General features: G+C 42.0%; 2 protein-coding genes across 4 annotated transcripts; one reads left to right on the top strand and one right to left on the bottom strand.

Moving 5' to 3' along the window:
- Positions 1-555: 555 nt before the first annotated feature.
- Positions 556-10,100, bottom strand: rprd1b (regulation of nuclear pre-mRNA domain containing 1B). 3 transcript variants are annotated; one of them, XM_080763421.1, is made up of 8 exons: positions 9,452-10,100; positions 8,368-8,497; positions 7,854-7,984; positions 7,489-7,548; positions 4,745-4,872; positions 3,952-4,078; positions 2,262-2,437; positions 556-1,809 (listed from the first exon to the last, which is right to left on the bottom strand). In XM_080763421.1, exons 1-8 carry the CDS (start codon positions 9,600-9,602, stop codon positions 1,660-1,662), a joined length of 1,053 nt encoding a protein of 350 aa, XP_080619547.1. In that variant the 5' UTR covers positions 9,603-10,100; the 3' UTR covers positions 556-1,659. The 3 variants fall into 3 exon arrangements, with proteins under 3 accessions (XP_080619547.1, XP_080619548.1, XP_080619549.1); XM_080763422.1 differs by having other exon boundaries at positions 7,489-7,521; XM_080763423.1 differs by lacking the exon at positions 7,489-7,548.
- A 1,357-nt stretch (positions 10,101-11,457) lies between these two features.
- On the top strand, positions 11,458-17,453 carry tas1r1 (taste receptor, type 1, member 1; the record flags this gene model as incomplete). The annotated part of the gene is made up of 7 exons (XM_080762847.1): positions 11,458-11,496; positions 12,190-12,287; positions 12,729-13,050; positions 13,269-14,033; positions 15,225-15,446; positions 15,694-15,814; positions 16,456-17,453. The coding sequence occupies 7 exons, from the start codon at positions 11,458-11,460 to the stop codon at positions 17,379-17,381; spliced, it is 2,493 nt and encodes an 830-aa protein (XP_080618973.1). The 3' UTR covers positions 17,382-17,453.
- Positions 17,454-18,004: the final 551 nt, after the last annotated feature.

Here is an 18,004-nt window from a genome sequence, read left to right as displayed (position 1 = left end):
TTTTAGCAGGACTATATTTATTGTCACAAAGTGGTAGATCTCTAGCAGATGACATCTCATACCTGCGGTGCCACACTGGCAAAGACCCCCCACCAACAGATCTATAAGGTTGTGCAAGCCTTTCAAACCTTGAGAAGTCTTTACTACATAGCTCCTGGTTTTATTTTATAAAGTTCCCTATCAGTCAATTTATAAAAATGTCTATACACCTAGAAAACTGAAAATGCAATTTAGTCTCCAAACTATATTCTCCTGTTGTCTTCACAGAAAACTTCTGGATTTCAAACTACAAAACTACTAGTAAACTGAAAAGGTAATTATCATGGATTGTCAACCGTTATTAAAAAAATATGATCAATCCAATGGACACCTGAGAAAAGGGCGTAACTGCAGAGGCTATTTGTTAGTAATGCAGTTCACACACTGGTTGCATACAAAGCCAAACAGTCAAAGATTTAAACCATTTCAAAATTCTCCTCTTAGAAGAGCAGATGAGTGAAGCTGAACATACAAAGCCCAATTTTTACACATTGAACAAGGGACGTTCAGGCCGGGTTTTGAAAAGCAACAATCTGTTTAATTTTCTTTCATGATGTGTGCCTTCACGGCAACCCAACTCTACTACTGAGCAAATACACAGTTGCCCAGTGAGTGTAGGTTTAATCCTCATGCCCAAACGGGAGCACGAAACACTACTTAAATTATATGAATAACTTTGATTCATGAGTGACCTTTTGTGCTAGTTAATTACTTAAACCAAATGCTTAAAAGGAAGGACAGGGTAAAACAACTACATAATGTTACTGTCATATTAAAAAGAGGGGATGAAAAAAAATGATCCAGGCCTATCTAGTCACTGTACTTGAACTGCACTCAGGCTTATAATACAGAACAAGATCAATGACACGATGAGTATTGAATGCATGTTAAAATAAAGCAAACGAGGAGTTGACTCAATAACCCATCATTTACGTACACAAATAATTGAGTTTTGTTGTGGGAGGGATAGTAACAAATAGCTCAGACTAACGGCTAAAGTTGCTGTATTGAGTGTCTAACAGCTACTGACTGAACATTCAGGACAACAAAAAAATGACATCCCCTCTACAAACACACAACTGAACAACCCAGTGAGCTGCATCAATTAAAAGCAACCAACTTAAAGCCAACTGAACGAACATAACGCATGATACATTATCATCTCAGTGGATTCTTATCAGCTAATACAGTGACAGAAAACGGCCCAGAGGACTTTGTCCACACTTGAACAGGCCATGAAGAAAATAACACATAACCAATAACAATAATAATTATTTTAGCTTAGGTTATTTGCCTTCCCCTCTTCACAAACACATAATTGGATGGCTCACATTCTCGTAATAAAAAGAAAAGATAAAGAAAGAATAAAACCTAGACAAAACAGTAAGCTTTGATGATCCAGGCTGGTGATGTAGCATCTTTGACATATCAAACAAGAGAGCCAAACTCCTCCGACTCTCCTCCCAAATGTGTGTGTTCTATGTTGTCACCAAATGTTCCTTTCTTCCTCCCTCTCTCTCCCATGTAGAGTTAATAGAGGTGGTGGTGGGTAGGCTTTTAGGGGGAAAGAAGAGTTTCAACAGTGTGTTTTCCTGGTCAGTGGACTTGGAGAATATCTCATCAATCTGTTGAGAAGAGATCGCCAGCCGAAGGAAGGGGGGCCAGACCCCCTGTTACATTGGGGAGAAGCGAGAGGTCTGGGAGACTCTGGATGTGAGACTTGAGCTCTTTCCGTACTTGGGTCACCCTTGCTAGCTTCTGTTTGTACTCCTGTTGAGGATAATAAAGAGGACAAGTCATGATTATGTGAAATCAAAGTTTCTATAGCGACCTTTTTTGCATTGCTGCCCAGCCAGATTCAAATAAAAATATTTTAAGAACACATTTAATGAATACAATTGGCTTTTAATATCCACCATTTCCACTCATATGGTCATGAAATTCAGATTAATCATATAAAACTTAATCATTTTCCCCCATCCACACTATGTATGGCAGAAGCTATTAAAAGAATACTAATTATGTATTTTAGTTTATATTAAGCACAGGCAGTTTTCCTCGAATTTCACGTTATGTTTGGTGAGTTTTGGGCTACTACATCAAAGGTACAGTGAGATCCTTATACTAGCTTGAGCTACATTTTCAGGCCAACATCGAACTACACTGAAGTGTTGAAGAAAGTGTATGTGGCATTTCCAGTCATTTTGTGGAAAGTCCCTTACATCTAGTTTCTTTTCCCTCTCGCCGAGCGCCTCCTTCTGACTGCTGATATAATCTGTAAGCATGCGGGCCAGCTGTCTCCTGTCCTCCAGTTCGGCTGCTAGGCGACCATTGTACTCCGCCAACAAGAGACAGGCCTCGTCCACCGTCTTGGACAGTCTGTCTGCCGCCTCCTTGTCTGGACAGACATAAGGAACTTTATGTCATTACACACACTCTTTTCATTTCACAATTTTGTGCCTCCTCCTCTTGTCCCTCTTCCATTATCCTGCCTGTGACCCGGAAATCGATCTCAGTGCGCCATCATGAAGTATGCTTCACTTCCTAAAATGCATTTTGAGGAAATGGTACAATATGCAATATACAATAGGAAATATACCCAGAAATGTACAACCATGGTGGGAGCAAGTAATGCATTCATTCATAAGTTAGTTTTTTTAGTGTCAAAGTTGAGAAAAGATCAACTTGGAGTAGCCATACAAAGTGTATATGGAAGTAGCTAATATTGATGACAAAGTTTTAAACTAGCAATTAGAGATGTGAAAGTAGATGTGAAATGAATTAAGGCTGAGCAACTAAATGGCCTATTTCTTAACTAAAATGTATAAATCCACCCAGCACCCCTAGTTCCTGTGGCCATGTGCGTGTCAAGGTGGGCAGTATAACAGACATACAGTATGTCTGAGGTATCCATTAAGGTCCTTTCAAACGGGTAGCGATTAACGTGGCTACTGGCTATTAATTCATTTTCAATGAGACCTGCGTTTCTTTTTCTGTACACGCAGAGAAGTCGAAGGGTGACAACGCAAGCATATTTATGTGAGCGTGGTCCCGTGGAATTGTTGCACGTGTGCTCGTTTCGTGCACACGCCCACAACTGACTAGACCTGGATTCTGTTTTTGTTTCCGTTTTTTCTTCGCTTGCATTGTCGCGCCTCTCATGAGCAGACCTGTCGTTGATCCAGGCGACGTCGTCTGTGTTAATCGATGCCCGTCTGAAAGTAACTTTATACCGTTATAACATTCTATCTCATGATGCAATGCACATGGAGTTGCAGCTGATGTCTTCCTTGGAAGCTAGTTCCAACACAGTGATCTTAAACCTTGCAGACAACTTGACAAATAAATCCCCATTAACCCCCTTATTCTGTTCTTTATGGTTCATACAGTAGTGGGGTGCGCATGCACAGGGGAAGTTACCTCCCGTCTGGGATGTGCAAATAGCAAAGGACATTTTGTGTGGGGGAGAATAAGAGATTATTCACCCGCTTTGAATGTTATGAACCGATAATCACCAGTATGTTCTTATCAGGACCATGCAATGGAGTCTATATCTAGACATTTCCACAATGCCTACAGCGAGTAGGCGACTAGGAAATGGGGAAGTGAAATTATTGCCACTGAAGCGAAAACATAGTGAAAATTACTTGGGGTTAGATTTAGGGTTACGGTTAGTAATTGTCGGCCAACGCGACCAACAACGCCACATCGGACAATGGCTGACAACAATGTCAATATGTGGAAATGTCCATACTGGCTGCATTGCATGGTGTTGATAAGGTCTCACGGAGATGAAATCATCTGATAACAGCAGAAGCTGCTATTGCTAAGCTGATTATTGAGATAGAGAGAGAGATGTTTAACAGAGGAGTACAAAAAGTACTCTGCTCAAAGTCAAGGCTTTGGTCTTACCTGTGATCTTCTCTAGCAGAGACACATCCTGGACCTCTTGGGGGAGGGAGGCGATCTTCTGTCGGACAGCTGCATCCCCCGAAGCAGCATTCTCCAGGTCCTGCAGAGCCTTCACCAACTCCTCTGTCTGGAAGCATACGTGAATATGAACAGATGGAAAACGTGGTAGAAGAGAAGAGGAAAGAGTTGGAAAACAGGGACAAGCATGATACAATGCTTTAACAACATTGTAGTCAAGATAGTCAAAGGGGCTCTGCCATTAGCCTGGGCAGCATTCCTTCCCGGGTTTATGATCCGGTCGGGAGCGGATGATATTGTTACGTCATGTTGTAGTCATTGTTTTGTAGTCATAAGGCCGGAACCCTCAATCTGGTTTTATTGTTATTCTTCCGGTTTGAGGGAAAGGAAGTTCCAGAGTCAGGGTTCGGCCTGATGACTACAAAACGATGACTACACTCTGACATAAATGCTCTCCTGAGTAACTATCTCACCAAAGTGAGTAACAGCCAAAATACTAGAGGGAGTGACAATAATCTGGTACCACCCACCTACAGAACAAACGTTGGTAAATTAGCCACCAAAGTGTGGAATGCCCCGACACCATCCCTTAAAACATGTTGATCACTGGCTTCCTCCAAGACAGACCTGAAATTAATTTTTTCCCCTTTTCTGACTTGAATACATGGAAACAAGTCCCTTTTGGTGTTCTTTTTTTGGCTCCATTTTATTCCCAGATTTGATCAATATCCCCCGACTATGAACTGACAATTAATCATGAACGACTAACTCCTACCAGCTGCGCTGCCCCTGAATCTGTGTTGCGAGGGGAGGTGTGGCTTCTGTAGTCATCATCCTCATCTTCTTCCTCCTCCTGAACCTGAATCTTCTGGTAGCTTCGTTTCACCGGCTTCTTCTCTTCTACTAGAAACGCAATTCACAACACTTGAGAAACTAGTTTTGTAGGCTGTTAAAGCACAACCAGTACAGTGACTACAGTCATATAACAAACACCTAACTAAAGATTATTTTCATAGTCGATTCATCTGTCTGAGCAGCTGAGACGAATAACCAAAACCATATATAGTAAGTCGTCGTCGTCGTCGTCCCCCCCGAAAAAAGGTCATTATGGATAATATGGTTATTCGTCTCAACTGTGCAATACATTTTGACCATAGAATTATGGTAAAATAAAATGCTCATAAATTATCTGAACCTAAACAGACGTTGTTGGCAATAACCCAGCAGTAAATAAATTGTATTCATGGACAAGACAACGCAAGCATGAGTTGTAAATGGGTATTGATTATTCTATTTAAAAAAACAAGAATTCTGTCATATTTGTCAGGTGTAACAAACTCTGTCTCCGTTGTGCGTCTTTCCTACTGTCCAGTTTGCTCATAACATTAGCCGGTGTCATTAGGCACTCCGCTGCGGTGTTTCTTAGTTGGGTCGTTTACGACAGTTCCGTGACAGGTCCGTTTCTCAATGGATTTGTCATCTTGGAGGGTTATTAAACAAATTGAGCCCCCATGTACCTTGCAAAAATGCAGGAGAAATTCATGAGGGCCCCTAATCCATATGGCCACAGGCCACCATCAAAAACCTGTTAAGGCACAATAAGGCAAAATTACCTCAAATTCATTCTGCTTTCAGTAGCATGTGACGTGTCAAACTAGAAGGTTTTCATGATTCTGAATCCATTCCAAGCATTAGTTTTGCACAAAAAACACTCCTTGGGCTAAAAACAGCCATAGCCGTCATAACAAATGAGGTCAGCGCATTTGACCACATTTGGGCAAGTGGCTATGGCCGTTTTTAGCCCAAGGAGTGTTTTTTGTGCAAAACTAATGCTTGGAATGGATTCAGAATCATGAAAAGTTTGACATGTGACATGCTACTGAAAGCAGAATGAATTTGAGGTAATTTTGCCTTAATAGGTTTTTGATGGTGGCCATATGGATTTGCGGCTCTCGTGAATTTCCCTGCATTTTTGTGAGTTACATGGGGGCTGTTTAATAACCCACCTAGATGACAAATCCATTGAGAAACAGACCTTTGCTCTCCGCAGTCACGGAACTGCCGTAAACAACCCAACTATATGTCTATGATTGAGAGCATAGACATATAAACGTAGACACCCTTTCCGGCTCTGAGGCGAGTGTCAAAATTGAATGCACAATTTTCCCGAGATTCCTTGCCAAGCTGCGTAACACAAGTCCCGGAAAAGACACGCTGTGATTGGCCAGTAGTCTCTTGAGTGACAGCGAGAGACATGGAGGAGTTGCATGAGTGACGTCACTTGGGCAGCGACGCAGCATGCCTTCAGCGAATGCCTTCAGCACTTCTAAATAAGCTGCGAAAACTGTTCCGCTTGACTTCCTGCTTTCATTGGAGACACGTCACTCCAATGAACTGCAGCGGCAAATGAGGCATCTACTGTAAAATGTTTTAGATCTATGGTTGAGAGTGTGGTCTGGGCATTGCAGACTTCTGCTGTGCCCGGGTCATAGCTTAGGAGGCAGCCAATCATGACTAGGTCGCTACTACGTGATTGACTGGCGGCGTTTAGGTGGCATGGGGTCGACTCCCATTCCGTTTCATGAGCTTTCACCTGACAAACATTTTCTGTCGACTGATAATTGGACACCAAGTCACCAAGTTAAATAAATCAGAGGATATCATTAAGATAGGCCACGAACTGTCACCAGTATTATTCCCAGTACAACATTCGACTTTGAGACGACACAGTAACTGATTTGTCTCAGAAATACTTGTACATTTTATCTGACATAGAGCAACTTGTAACAATACAATTAGCATAAAACATTGGATAAGCAACATCACAGGCAGGGAGATTAGAGTGCAAGCATCAAAGCCACCGTTTCCATTCAGATTAATATAAGAATGACAATTAGGGGTGCAACAGTTAATCAAATTAATTAGCATCAAATTTTTTAAGAAATAACATTTTGAGAAAAACATTATTTTTTGTGGGGGTCAGTATAGGTGAAGAAATAATTAAAAAGACCTAAAATAGCCGACAAAGAAGCTCACAACACCTTGTCTTGCAACATGTTGTGAACTTGTAGATCTGCCATTTTCAGTACTTTGTGCAACACCGTTACACAAAATCATGCATTTGCAAGATTGTGTCAATTATTGTAAAATAAATTGTTTGGGGTCGATGATGTGATTCATAAAAATCACACCCGTGTCTGATAGTTACTGTACTGTATGGTACAGTTTTATTGTTAGTTATACTTGTATTGTTATAGTAGTCAGTGTGAATGGGCCTGTAGGCTGCTCAATAGTGCCACTTGAGGTCACCCAACGGTACTGTTCATACCCCAAACAGACAGACACACAAACACACAAAGCCAGGCATTGGAGTGGTGTGCACCGCTCAAAAATGAAAATTGGAAAAAGTAAATAAGAAAATAATAAATGGTGGCAACCCATATAGTTAACTGTCAGTGAATAGTTAGTAGCCTTTACCAGGTGTGGTGAGAAACAGGTCGTAGAACAATGAAAACTCACCGCTGTCTTTGGTGATGACGGCTACAGCCGGATCTAACAGACAGTCAAAGGCATGTGTCACTTAAAAACACATACCAATCAAAAGCGTCACACACCTGGGTCTTATATCCTTCACCAATACCATGAAATATTTTGAACATTGAATGGAACAACATGTTGATTTGAGTGGCTCAACTGAACCTCAGCTATTTTAGTTTACTCTAAGAAACACCATGCTTTTTAGGTACTACTGTATTGTTCAAAGAAAGAAAGAAGACAGATGGATGGAACAGACTCAATGAATGAATGGATTTGTACTGTAGTATGTTACGTTAATTAATGTCTAACAAACAAAAAAAGCATGCCCTTAAAGCCAGTAGACCTACCTGGTCTGGGACTGTTTGAGTCTTCTATGGCCAACTTGAGCTGCTGGATGAAATCACCTCTGTAGAGACTTCTCTCCTTCCAGATGTTTAGCAGCCTCTCCATGTGTTTCTTAGAGTTCTCATCTGATTCACTACAGCGAACCGGAATGGCGCACATAAAGAAGAACAGAACAAGGCAGGAGAATACAGTACATAGATTGTTTATTTGTTTACAACAGTCAACAACGCATTGAATTCAGGGAATTTTAGTTAAGCAGTCTTCTATTACACAGTGCCTTTAGATAATGACTAGAGAATAGTGTGTAAGGGGTCTCCTGTTAAACACATATCCCTCTATTTTCTCACAGTCCTTCAGTGAAGGTGACAATCACTGACATATGCCAGTATGCCCCATATGCCTACAAAGTACTTCCCGGCTCAGCCCCCTGCACATACAAACATTTGCCCATAATTGTTTAACTATCTCAAGCCATGCAAACTAAAGGCTGCAAACATTTACTAGTAGCTCACCTACCGGGCAACATGAGAGCATGCATCAACGAGGACAGACTCAAAGTCTTTAGCAAACTCTGGTCCTTTCTTTTTACTGTTCTGGATAACGTCATTGGCCAGATAGAGGAACGTCAGCTTCCTGTTGCGTTTGGCTGAAAAAAATCATAAGAATAGGAAGTAAATCAATCTGATATTTTCATCATCCTAAAGATGTATCACAGATATTTTTAGTTTGAATTACACAATAACATTAATACTATTTTATGTTGTGTGAGCAAAGCCATGGCTATTTGCTCTGTACTAGATACTACAGTGGAGCTATCATGGCACACACACCATGATATTGAGTATGTGAATTGAGTATATGTCGGAACACCAATGGAAACAAGCTGAAAGGCTTTTTCCGTTTTCATCCTTTAAGCAGACCTTGTATTGTACTGTACTTCTCTAGACTCATGTAGCGATACTAATAACACTGCGTGACTAATTGGATATTATTGGTTATAGCCTATTTCCAGTCTTCCAGATGAATCTGGTTGGCTTGTCACCATTTTGGCTGTGAAGTCCTCCCAGTCTAGCCCAGACATAATCTGCCTGGGGCAATATGCATTGCAAATGTGCAATTTGCAATGTGCAAGGCAGATGAAGACTGGCTATGCAAGGCTAGTACTTCCCTTTGCTGTGCCTGTCCTCGCAAACTGTTAATAAAGTATTTAATCAATCACCCATCAAAAAAATCTGTCCAGCAGCATGTCTGTGTGCACCTGCCACTAGCCCCGCAAGCAGAACCCGAATGTATAAAGTTTCTGACACTTTGTTCATAAAAGCTTTATGTAGGGTTCCGAGAGGGGCTAACCTGCCACCTACATGCTGGTGCGCCTGCACCTATGAAAAGTTACTCTGGACTGGAGCCCTGGCAGTGGCTATGAGCCATGGCTTGGCTCAGAGTGTATGAGTGTGTGTGTGTGTGTGTGTGTGTGTGGGTTACATACATAAATAAATAAAAGTTTGAGAACCCTAGCAGCATACATGGTTTAGGTTGCATAATCACACATATCGCAATGGAACAGTCACAAACACGCATTGCAACAATCATCAAAACTCACATTTTTTCAGTTCTCTGTGCCAAACTTTGACAATGAGAGCCGCGTGTTTGCGGTGATGGATGATCCATAGCGACAGAGTCTGTACGCTCTGCTGCGAATTACTTAGCTCAGACAGCTTCTTCTCCAGAGCAGACTCGGAGAAGGACGACATGCTGATCCTGCCTCACCTCAACCTGCGGAGAACGTACAGACCTTCGGGGCTAGCTGGGACAATCTAGCACTGTCATCAAAAATAAAAGTTGTTACGCTAGCTAGCCTTGCTCGGCATGCAGCGTAGCGTAACGTCTCAAAAATGCCCAAATCCACCGTATTCTTCAACGATTTAAATTAAATATTAGTAGATATTTTCCCCAGAGCAACCACGCTTACTTTTAACACCGTTTGCCAACAACAACATACACTATCAACAATGTTTGTTTACAGCTAGAGATAGCTAGCTAAGCTAAGCAGCCATCGCCGGACCAAACCAGCACTGAGCTAGTTAGCTAGTTAGCACCACAAAAGGCAAAATAACTCGGTCCTAAATAACACAAGCGGACCAATATCTGAAGTTATTCAATAGTTAAAGGTCAAACAAATACGCTCCAAAATGATGTTGAGATACGCTACCCTAAACTAATGAGGGAAAATCTCTGCGAAAATGGCCACTTGCCCTTTCACCTCAAACATGTGCGTCGCACAATCATTGCGTCACGACTCATCAGAGCGTGCGCACCATGGCTGCTGTGGTTGTGGTTGTGATGTGCGTTGCCATAGAAATAAGGCTGCTTGGAATCAAGAATCAAAACAAAACACACACACACACACACACACACACACACACACACACACACACACACACACACACACACACACACACACACACACACACACACACACATTTTTTTTATTTGTCAGTAAAATTTGCTTTTGCTTGATATTGTCATACTATAGAATCTGCAATAATCAGTAATTTTGAGATCTTTTTTTAAATCTTTTTTGTGATGTTTTATTTATTATATGCAGTTTCAATAGTACAGTAGCCTAGTACACTGAAATTTAAATAATTTATCATTATGCATTGGTTTCATGTATTATATTGGAATTACATTTGACTATAGGCCTAAATCTTTTCTTTAAATAACTATATTACCAGTAGTTAATTTCAGCATAGTAAGTACTGAAAGTAAAATAATCTTTGAGACGTGAAACTTGTTCTCCAACATGCTAAATATTTTACATAATTATCAACAAAAAATAGATCTTAACATAGGCCTACATTTAACAATGTCCAAATAGGTTGTCATACACTGATCTGCATGGATCATGGTTCGATTGATTATAGGCTAAGAGTTTCATTTAATTACATTTATTATAGGCCTACATAAAGTATCATTTTATTTATTGAAGTTGTTTTTGTCAAACGTACGTATAAGTACACATAGGCTTTAGCCCTGTGGTTCAGAGAAACCCAGAGCAATGCAAATATTTTTCACTGAAATCTTCATGTTTTTACAAACATGGAAATGCTACACCAGGCATGCAACTCTTCTGGCCTCTCTTTACCTGGCCATTTGACTCCATAATACTGTGGTTGATAAAATGCATAATATTGCTGTCAAAACAATGGGTCTGAGTGGCCTTAGACAAAGGTAAGGCAAATAGTGTGTCAGCAGAGCAGGTGTGTTTACACATTTGGTAACAAATATCACCCAAAATGCAAATTTACACAGTAGGTAGGAAACCAGCACCAGCACATCCTCTGTTTACTTCGTATTTACTGTTTTGGGAAATTATGAAATGGTAACTATAGGTTAACAAACACCAATGGCAGAAGAAGTACAACATTTATCCACTTTTATAAAAGTAGTAAACATCGGTACAGTTCTTTTTGGGAGAGCCATTTGCTCAGTACACTGACCATAACAGCCTAGATCAGGCTGCACATTCCCACTGACATTCAGAGCATATAGAGAGTGACAAAAGATTGAAAACAAGGCTAAAACATTGAAAACAATGAGGCAGGTATGACAAAAGCAGACTTGAAACCTGTGAGGCATGCCCAAGTGAGTCAAGAGTTGCTGCAAGCAAGTGCCCACACAGAGTGGTTGAGGACCGTGATGTCAGTTGCATAGATTAGACCGGGAATCAGATAAAGGTAAAGGGCATCCTCAGCGTTATCATTGAATATCAAACATACCCGACCAAACAGAAAAATATAGCATGAGCCCGGCCCCTGGGTTATCTCTTCCCTCGCTTTTCTGTCTCTCTTAATTGTCCTATCTCAACAACATTTGTTACTTTTTAGTTAATTAAATATATGAACACACTATAAATTGCTTTCTTCCCATTAAATATTATGTACATATGTACGGCTGCTTATCAACCAAATAACAAATTATTACAGACCGGTTGAGTTGCTGGAAAGCATTCACTCAAGAAGAATTTAACCGGCAACCTTAGGAATAATGGAAAGCCTATATGTACAACTGTGCCACAGGATGATGTTTGTTCTAGCTTACTGTTACATGTCACTTATCTGAGATTGATGAAAAAACACCGGTCTATCCCTTGTTCACGGATACCCTTGTTCATGGGTAATTACATTTGTGCATCTAATTTTAATGGGAGGGAAACTCTATGGTCAAAAAACAAAATACCTACACGCAAATATGCTTTGCTCGAATGACACTCTGAGGAAAGATGCAAAATGTGTGTGGCCACATTTCACTCTTTCCCTGCTGCCCCCTCCCTCATAGAAACTCTTAATCCACCACCCTACCAAAAAACTAAATAAAAAGAGTGAAGTGTTCTATGCTATTGTGTCTGAGGTGTGGATAGGGAAGGATGGATTCCGGTATGTATAGTATTGTGTTTCTTTCACTAGGTTGGCTGACACTGGCACTGGCTGTGAGGAAACCAGACTACATCTCCCGGGGAAATGGACTTCAGCTACTGGGTAACTTTTCCATCACTGGCCTCTTTCCCCTCCATTACACAGATTCACCTGACAATGGTTTGCCTGCCTTGGGAGACTGCAATAAGTGAGTTAACCTCAGTTTTCTCAAATGTATCTCACGTTGTCTGCCCTATGGATATGTTATTTATTTGTATTGGGTTCCTGTTAGGTGAATTAATTATATTCAGGAGAATAAGAAAACATTTTCCTGAATGGAATGAATTCACCTGATTAAGTACTGTAGAGTTGACTGTCCAATAAAAAGAGGGGGAGACCGTGGAGTGTTTGGAGCATGGGGCTTTTCTTCACAGGCTAAGTCGATATTGTTCTGTTCTCTAGGGGTAGATCCAACAAACATGGCTATCACATGATGCAAGCTCTCAGATTTGCTGTGGAAGAAATCAACAACGGCACGAGACACCCACCTCTATTACCCGGAGTGAAGTTAGGCTATCAAGTCTATGATATCTGCTCAGTGCCGGCCAGTATCCTGGCCACACTGGACCTGCTGGAGCAACAGTACCAGAGTCCCTCTACAAACAGAATCAACCCAGACTCAAGTTCATACTCAAAGCAAAAGGCAGTGGCTGTGATTGGCCCAGATAGCAGCAGCAAATCCTTCACCCCAGCTGCATTACTTGGGACCTATCTAGTACCACAGGTACATTTTAACCTGACCTGCAACAACAAAAATGTAATGTAAACATGAACTTGTATTGTAAGCAAACAAAATATTGAAATATTTAAAAGTTCAAGTTCCTTTTATTTGACATCAGGGATGCATAGCAGAACAAAATTATGTTGCAATGTTTCAGTATTAAAAACAATATTAAAAACAGCATCCAAAAGTAATTATACCATTGTTGTTCTCCCTTACAGATATCGTATGAAGCAAGTAACGAGATGCTGAGTAACAAGTACCTCTACCCAGCATTTCTCCGCACGATTCCCAGTGACAAGAACCAGGTTGCAGCCATGATCGAGCTTCTGGTTTACTTCAAGTGGACATGGATCGCTCTCCTCGGCAGCGACAACTCATATGGCCTCCAGGGCATGCAGAGTCTGTCCGAGCTAGCCCCACATCGCGGCATTTGCATTGCATACCAAGCGGTCATTCCCGCACACACTGATGACACAGTCATGACAATGAAGAACATTGTCAAGGGCATACTGAAGACCAAAGTCAACACCATTGTCGTCTTCTCAAGCAAGACCAAACTCAGCAAGTTCTTCCCGTATGTGGTTGACCGGAATGTGACAGGAAAGGTGTGGATTGGAACGGAGGATTGGTCTGTTGCATCTCTTGTGTCAGGCATACCTGGAATCCACACTATTGGCACTGTCATAGGTGTGTCCATTAAAGATGCTGCCATGTCTGGTTTTAAGGAGTTTGAGATCAAGACAGGTTCTGGACAGCGAAACAACACTCAGGAACTCTTAAATGGTACTCCGTCCCTAGGCACTGATTGCCTAAAGAACACAAATCTTTACAGTCTTGCAGGACAAGACTTCTCTTTGGAGAAGTATGATATCACATCTTCTTTCAATGTTTATAAAGCAGTGTATGCTGTGGCCCATGCTTTGCATCAGGCACTAGGCTGTGATTCAGGAGAATGCAACAAAAGAATAATACAACCCTGGCAGGTAAGAGGTTGAATGTCAAATATTACAGTTCAGGCCCTGAACATTGAAATGAGAATACCTGTATACTATTAAAGAAAGCGATGGACAAAACGTATGTAGGGGAGAAATTTTATATTGCCATGGTGGCCTAGAGGCTGGAGAGAGAGAAAGGTAAAAACATATATTAAACCTACTGTGGTGGAGAGGTCACCCCGTGTAACAGCACCTAGTTGCATTGTGTGAGTGCACGCACACTTGGACTGTGTGTGAGGCGCAACTTGGACTGTTGTAGCGCCACCATGAGGCTGATTTGAAAACTGTCAAGTGGCATTTCTTCCTCAGCCTATAGTAGTCATGCACGGCTCCGTGGATATGCACGGCTTGGGATATGCACGGATTCCCCAAAAGTTACGTAACAGATCTGACAGTGCCTGTTCCTCTCCGACGCTTTGATTGATTGATTGAAATATTTATTAACAGTTTGTAGAATTACAGTACATTTCAAGCACAAACTCAATACAGAGACTGTTAACTGTGAGTGGACGACCCAATTAAGCATTACACTTGTTTACAACAGGGTCCACATTGTTCAATTCATCAAAACATATAGAGACATACAAATAGACACTTCTATGTAGTTAAAGAACAGAACAGGAATTCATCATATATAAGCAAAAAGGGTACATACGAAAAGATACATATACAGTGAGGGGGAAAAAGGAGGGGGGGGGGGAGGAATCAGATTTTACAGAGGCCAGTGCATCACTTCAATGTCCACAACGATCAGTTATGATATTTAGCGTGGTGACTTAATTCTCCTTGGACCAGCCATCCAAATACACTTTCCATGCAGTGCAACTAGTCCTTCATTCAGTCTCTCCATTTTTCCCGTGACCATTTTCCAATATTGGTCTCCGCCAATTAGGACTCCTAATTCCACTGCATCCATCCCTATGATGGGTAGCCTACATATGCTATGGGCATTCCTTTTGCTTCCAAGTCCCTCCTTATCTTTCCGTTTGTCTCTAATCTGGTGTGTGTGTGTGTGTGTGTGTGTGTGTGTGTGTGTGTGTGTGTGTGTGTGTGTGTGTGTGTACACACACACACACACACACACACACACACACACACACACACACACGCACACACACACACACACACACACACACACACACCAGATTAGAGACATTTTTCCATTTTCCTTCCCTTCAGCTTCTGACATGGCTTAAGCGGGTGAAATTCTCTCTCGGGAACACATCTGTGTACTTTGATGAGAATGGAGATCCACCCGCAGGATATGACATTGTGACATGGATTTGGAATGGGACAGACTGGTTTCTCAGAGTTGTGGGCTCGTTCACACGAGACCCCACTGTTCATCTCACTGTGGACACTGCTCAGATTGAATGGCCAGGCACTGGACCCTCAAGATCAGTAAGTACAGTGTCTACAAGTACAAACTAACCAGCCTTGTATTTATTGGAGAACGACACAGTTATGTGATGAAGTTAATTAAATCAGGCTTAACTGTTTCTCTCTTTCTCTGTTTTTTCTACAGTTAATTGGTTTACGATATACGTATTATAACGCTAGAGTATATAGTCTTATAATACATGCAGGCTGGCTAGGTTTCCGTTTTGAAAGTAATCTTTCCCAGCACTTTGTGTACTGTTCTCCACAGGTGCCTCTATCCATCTGCTCCTCCGAGTGTCCTCACGGCCATAGGAAGCTGCAGACAGGACAGCATAAATGCTGCTTTGACTGTCTGGCCTGTCCTGCTGCCACATTTCTCAACAAAAGTGGTAAAACGGCATATATTACAGAATGCTTGGCTAATGGTTAAAACTGTCTGAAGAGAATATCCTGCCATAATGGTGGGTTAAAAAATAAGCAGGGAAATATATGCAGTCTGTTTTGTAAATGGTGTCCCTCATTCAGGGGCAAACAAACTGCTGTCCAGCCCAGGTCTGATAACAAAGATGCAACAAGACCACAGTATTTTCAACTGTAGTGTGCAAGATTAACCAACAGGGGGTGTAGGGGGTCTAGAACAGTGTTCATATTGTATGTTCTATGCTGAAGGAGGAGGCCCCTGATTAAGTGGCTGCAACTGTTCTTATTGTGTAAACTCAAGAAAGGGATACATTATATGATTCCATAAAATTACTGGTTTCTTCTCAGTTGTAATGGACCATAAAATGCTCAGTTCAAACACCGTCATGCAGAAAACCCCACCACAATCCAGTCTCTACACTTTATTTAAACTATATCTGATTACCTGTGATCTCATGTGGGTCAATACATCATCATCATCATCATAATCATCATGTACTTTAGCAAGCTACTCGAGGGAAATTGCAACCACACTTTTAGTTTAAAATGGTCTCATCTCATTGTATCCATATTACCCCCATCCCCTCTACTCCTTCTCCTCACTCCTCAGGATCAACTTCCTGCCAGCCATGTCCCTCACAGCAGTGGGCTCCCCCACTGAGCGAGCATTGTTTGAACAGGACCGTCCTCTATTTGGCCTGGGACGCCCCACTTTCTATCCCCATTCTCATCCTCCTGGTCTTCTCTGTCTTCCTGACCTCTGGCTCTGCGCTCATCTTCCTGTTCAACCTGGGAACCCCTGTGGTCAAGTCTGCCGGTGGGCGCACCTGCCTCCTGATGTTGGCCTCCTTAACGGCCGCAGCTGTCAGTGCCTTGTGCCACTTTGGCCGACCGTCTCGGGTGGCCTGTATCCTCAAGCAGCCCCTGTTTGTCTTCAGCTTCAGTGCGTGCTTGGCCTGCGTGACTGTGCGAGCTTTCCAAATTGTCTGCATCTTCAAGCTCAAGTCCAAACTGCCACAAGCATACGACATCTGGGCCAAGAACCACGGTCCCGAGTTTACAATCCTCCTGGTGTCTGCCACCATCCTGCTGATCTCCGTTTTCCGCGTGGCTCTCGACCCGCCTCATCCCTCCCAGGATCTGGCCTTCTACTCCGACAGCATTGTGCTGGAATGCAGCAACACCCTCTCTCCTGGAGCAGGCCTGGAGTTGGCCTATGTGTCACTGCTCAGCGTCCTCTGCTTCGCGTTTAGCTACATGGGTAAAGACCTGCCGGCCAATTACAACGAGGCCAAGTGTGTCACTTTCAGCCTCATGGTCTACATGATTTCCTGGATTAGTTTCTTCACCCTCTACCTCATCAGCAGAGGCGAGTTCACCATGGCCATGCACGTACTTGCTATTCTGTCCAGCGTTCTAGGTGTTTTCGCTGGCTACTTTCTGCCCAAGGTTTACATTATTATTCTAAGGCCACAAATGAACACAACTGCCCATTTTCAAAACTGCATTCAAATGTACACCATGAACAAACAATGATGCCCTTTTTTTAGAAATACAGATTTTATGAAAAAAAGGAGTGTGTATGCTTATGGCATAGTGTATTAATAATACTGGTAGATGTTATGATAGTTATGATTAGAATGATCTTTATCTGTTTGACCCAGTACATGCATGTGTTGAATCCCTCTCATCTGTGTAAGCATACATACACTAAATGCCTTAACCATCATCAGATAGACTGACGTCTATGCACAATGCTATGAGATGCATGTTCTATTCCGACTCATTTTGTTCTTTTCCATGTATCATATCTTCTGGGCACGGGCATGTGTCCAGTACTGTATTCTCTGTGTGTAATAAACTTCAGAAGAAGCAATCGTGTGTTAACTGCCTGGTGTCATCATTTTCTCTGAGCTGAACCATCACTCGCCAGTCGCCACCGTTAGTCTCAGGACCACGGACGGTCAACACTTATGTCCATCATAAATATATCTATCTGTCTTGGCCCGGTCCGACCGAGCGGTCCTGGCACCTATAGGCTCCTCTAATGAAACCTGCAATGCAGTCCCTTTTCCGATTAACTTTGCTGTATGTCACTCCCCGCCTCTCTCTCCTCGTCTGTCTCCAGCTCGGCTATTTTCACCTAATGGTCATCCCCA

This window comes from Protomyctophum bolini, assembly GCF_963924005.1.
Source record: "Protomyctophum bolini genome assembly, chromosome: 5".
Lineage (NCBI taxonomy): Eukaryota > Metazoa > Chordata > Actinopteri > Myctophiformes > Myctophidae > Protomyctophum > Protomyctophum bolini.
This window is presented reverse-complemented; position numbering and strand designations above follow the sequence as displayed.

Coding starts and splice junctions, on each gene's coding strand:
- rprd1b (XM_080763421.1), bottom strand. CDS start 9,602: ATGTCGTCCTTCTCCGAGTCTGCTCTGGAGAAGAAGCTGTCTGAGCTA. Junction 7,549..7,853: donor CTCAAACAGTCCCAGACCAG/GTAGGTCTACTG, acceptor TGTGTTTTTAAG/TGACACATGCCTTTGACTGT. Junction 4,079..4,744: donor ATTCAGGGGCAGCGCAGCTG/GTAGGAGTTAGT, acceptor GTATGCTTCCAG/ACAGAGGAGTTGGTGAAGGC.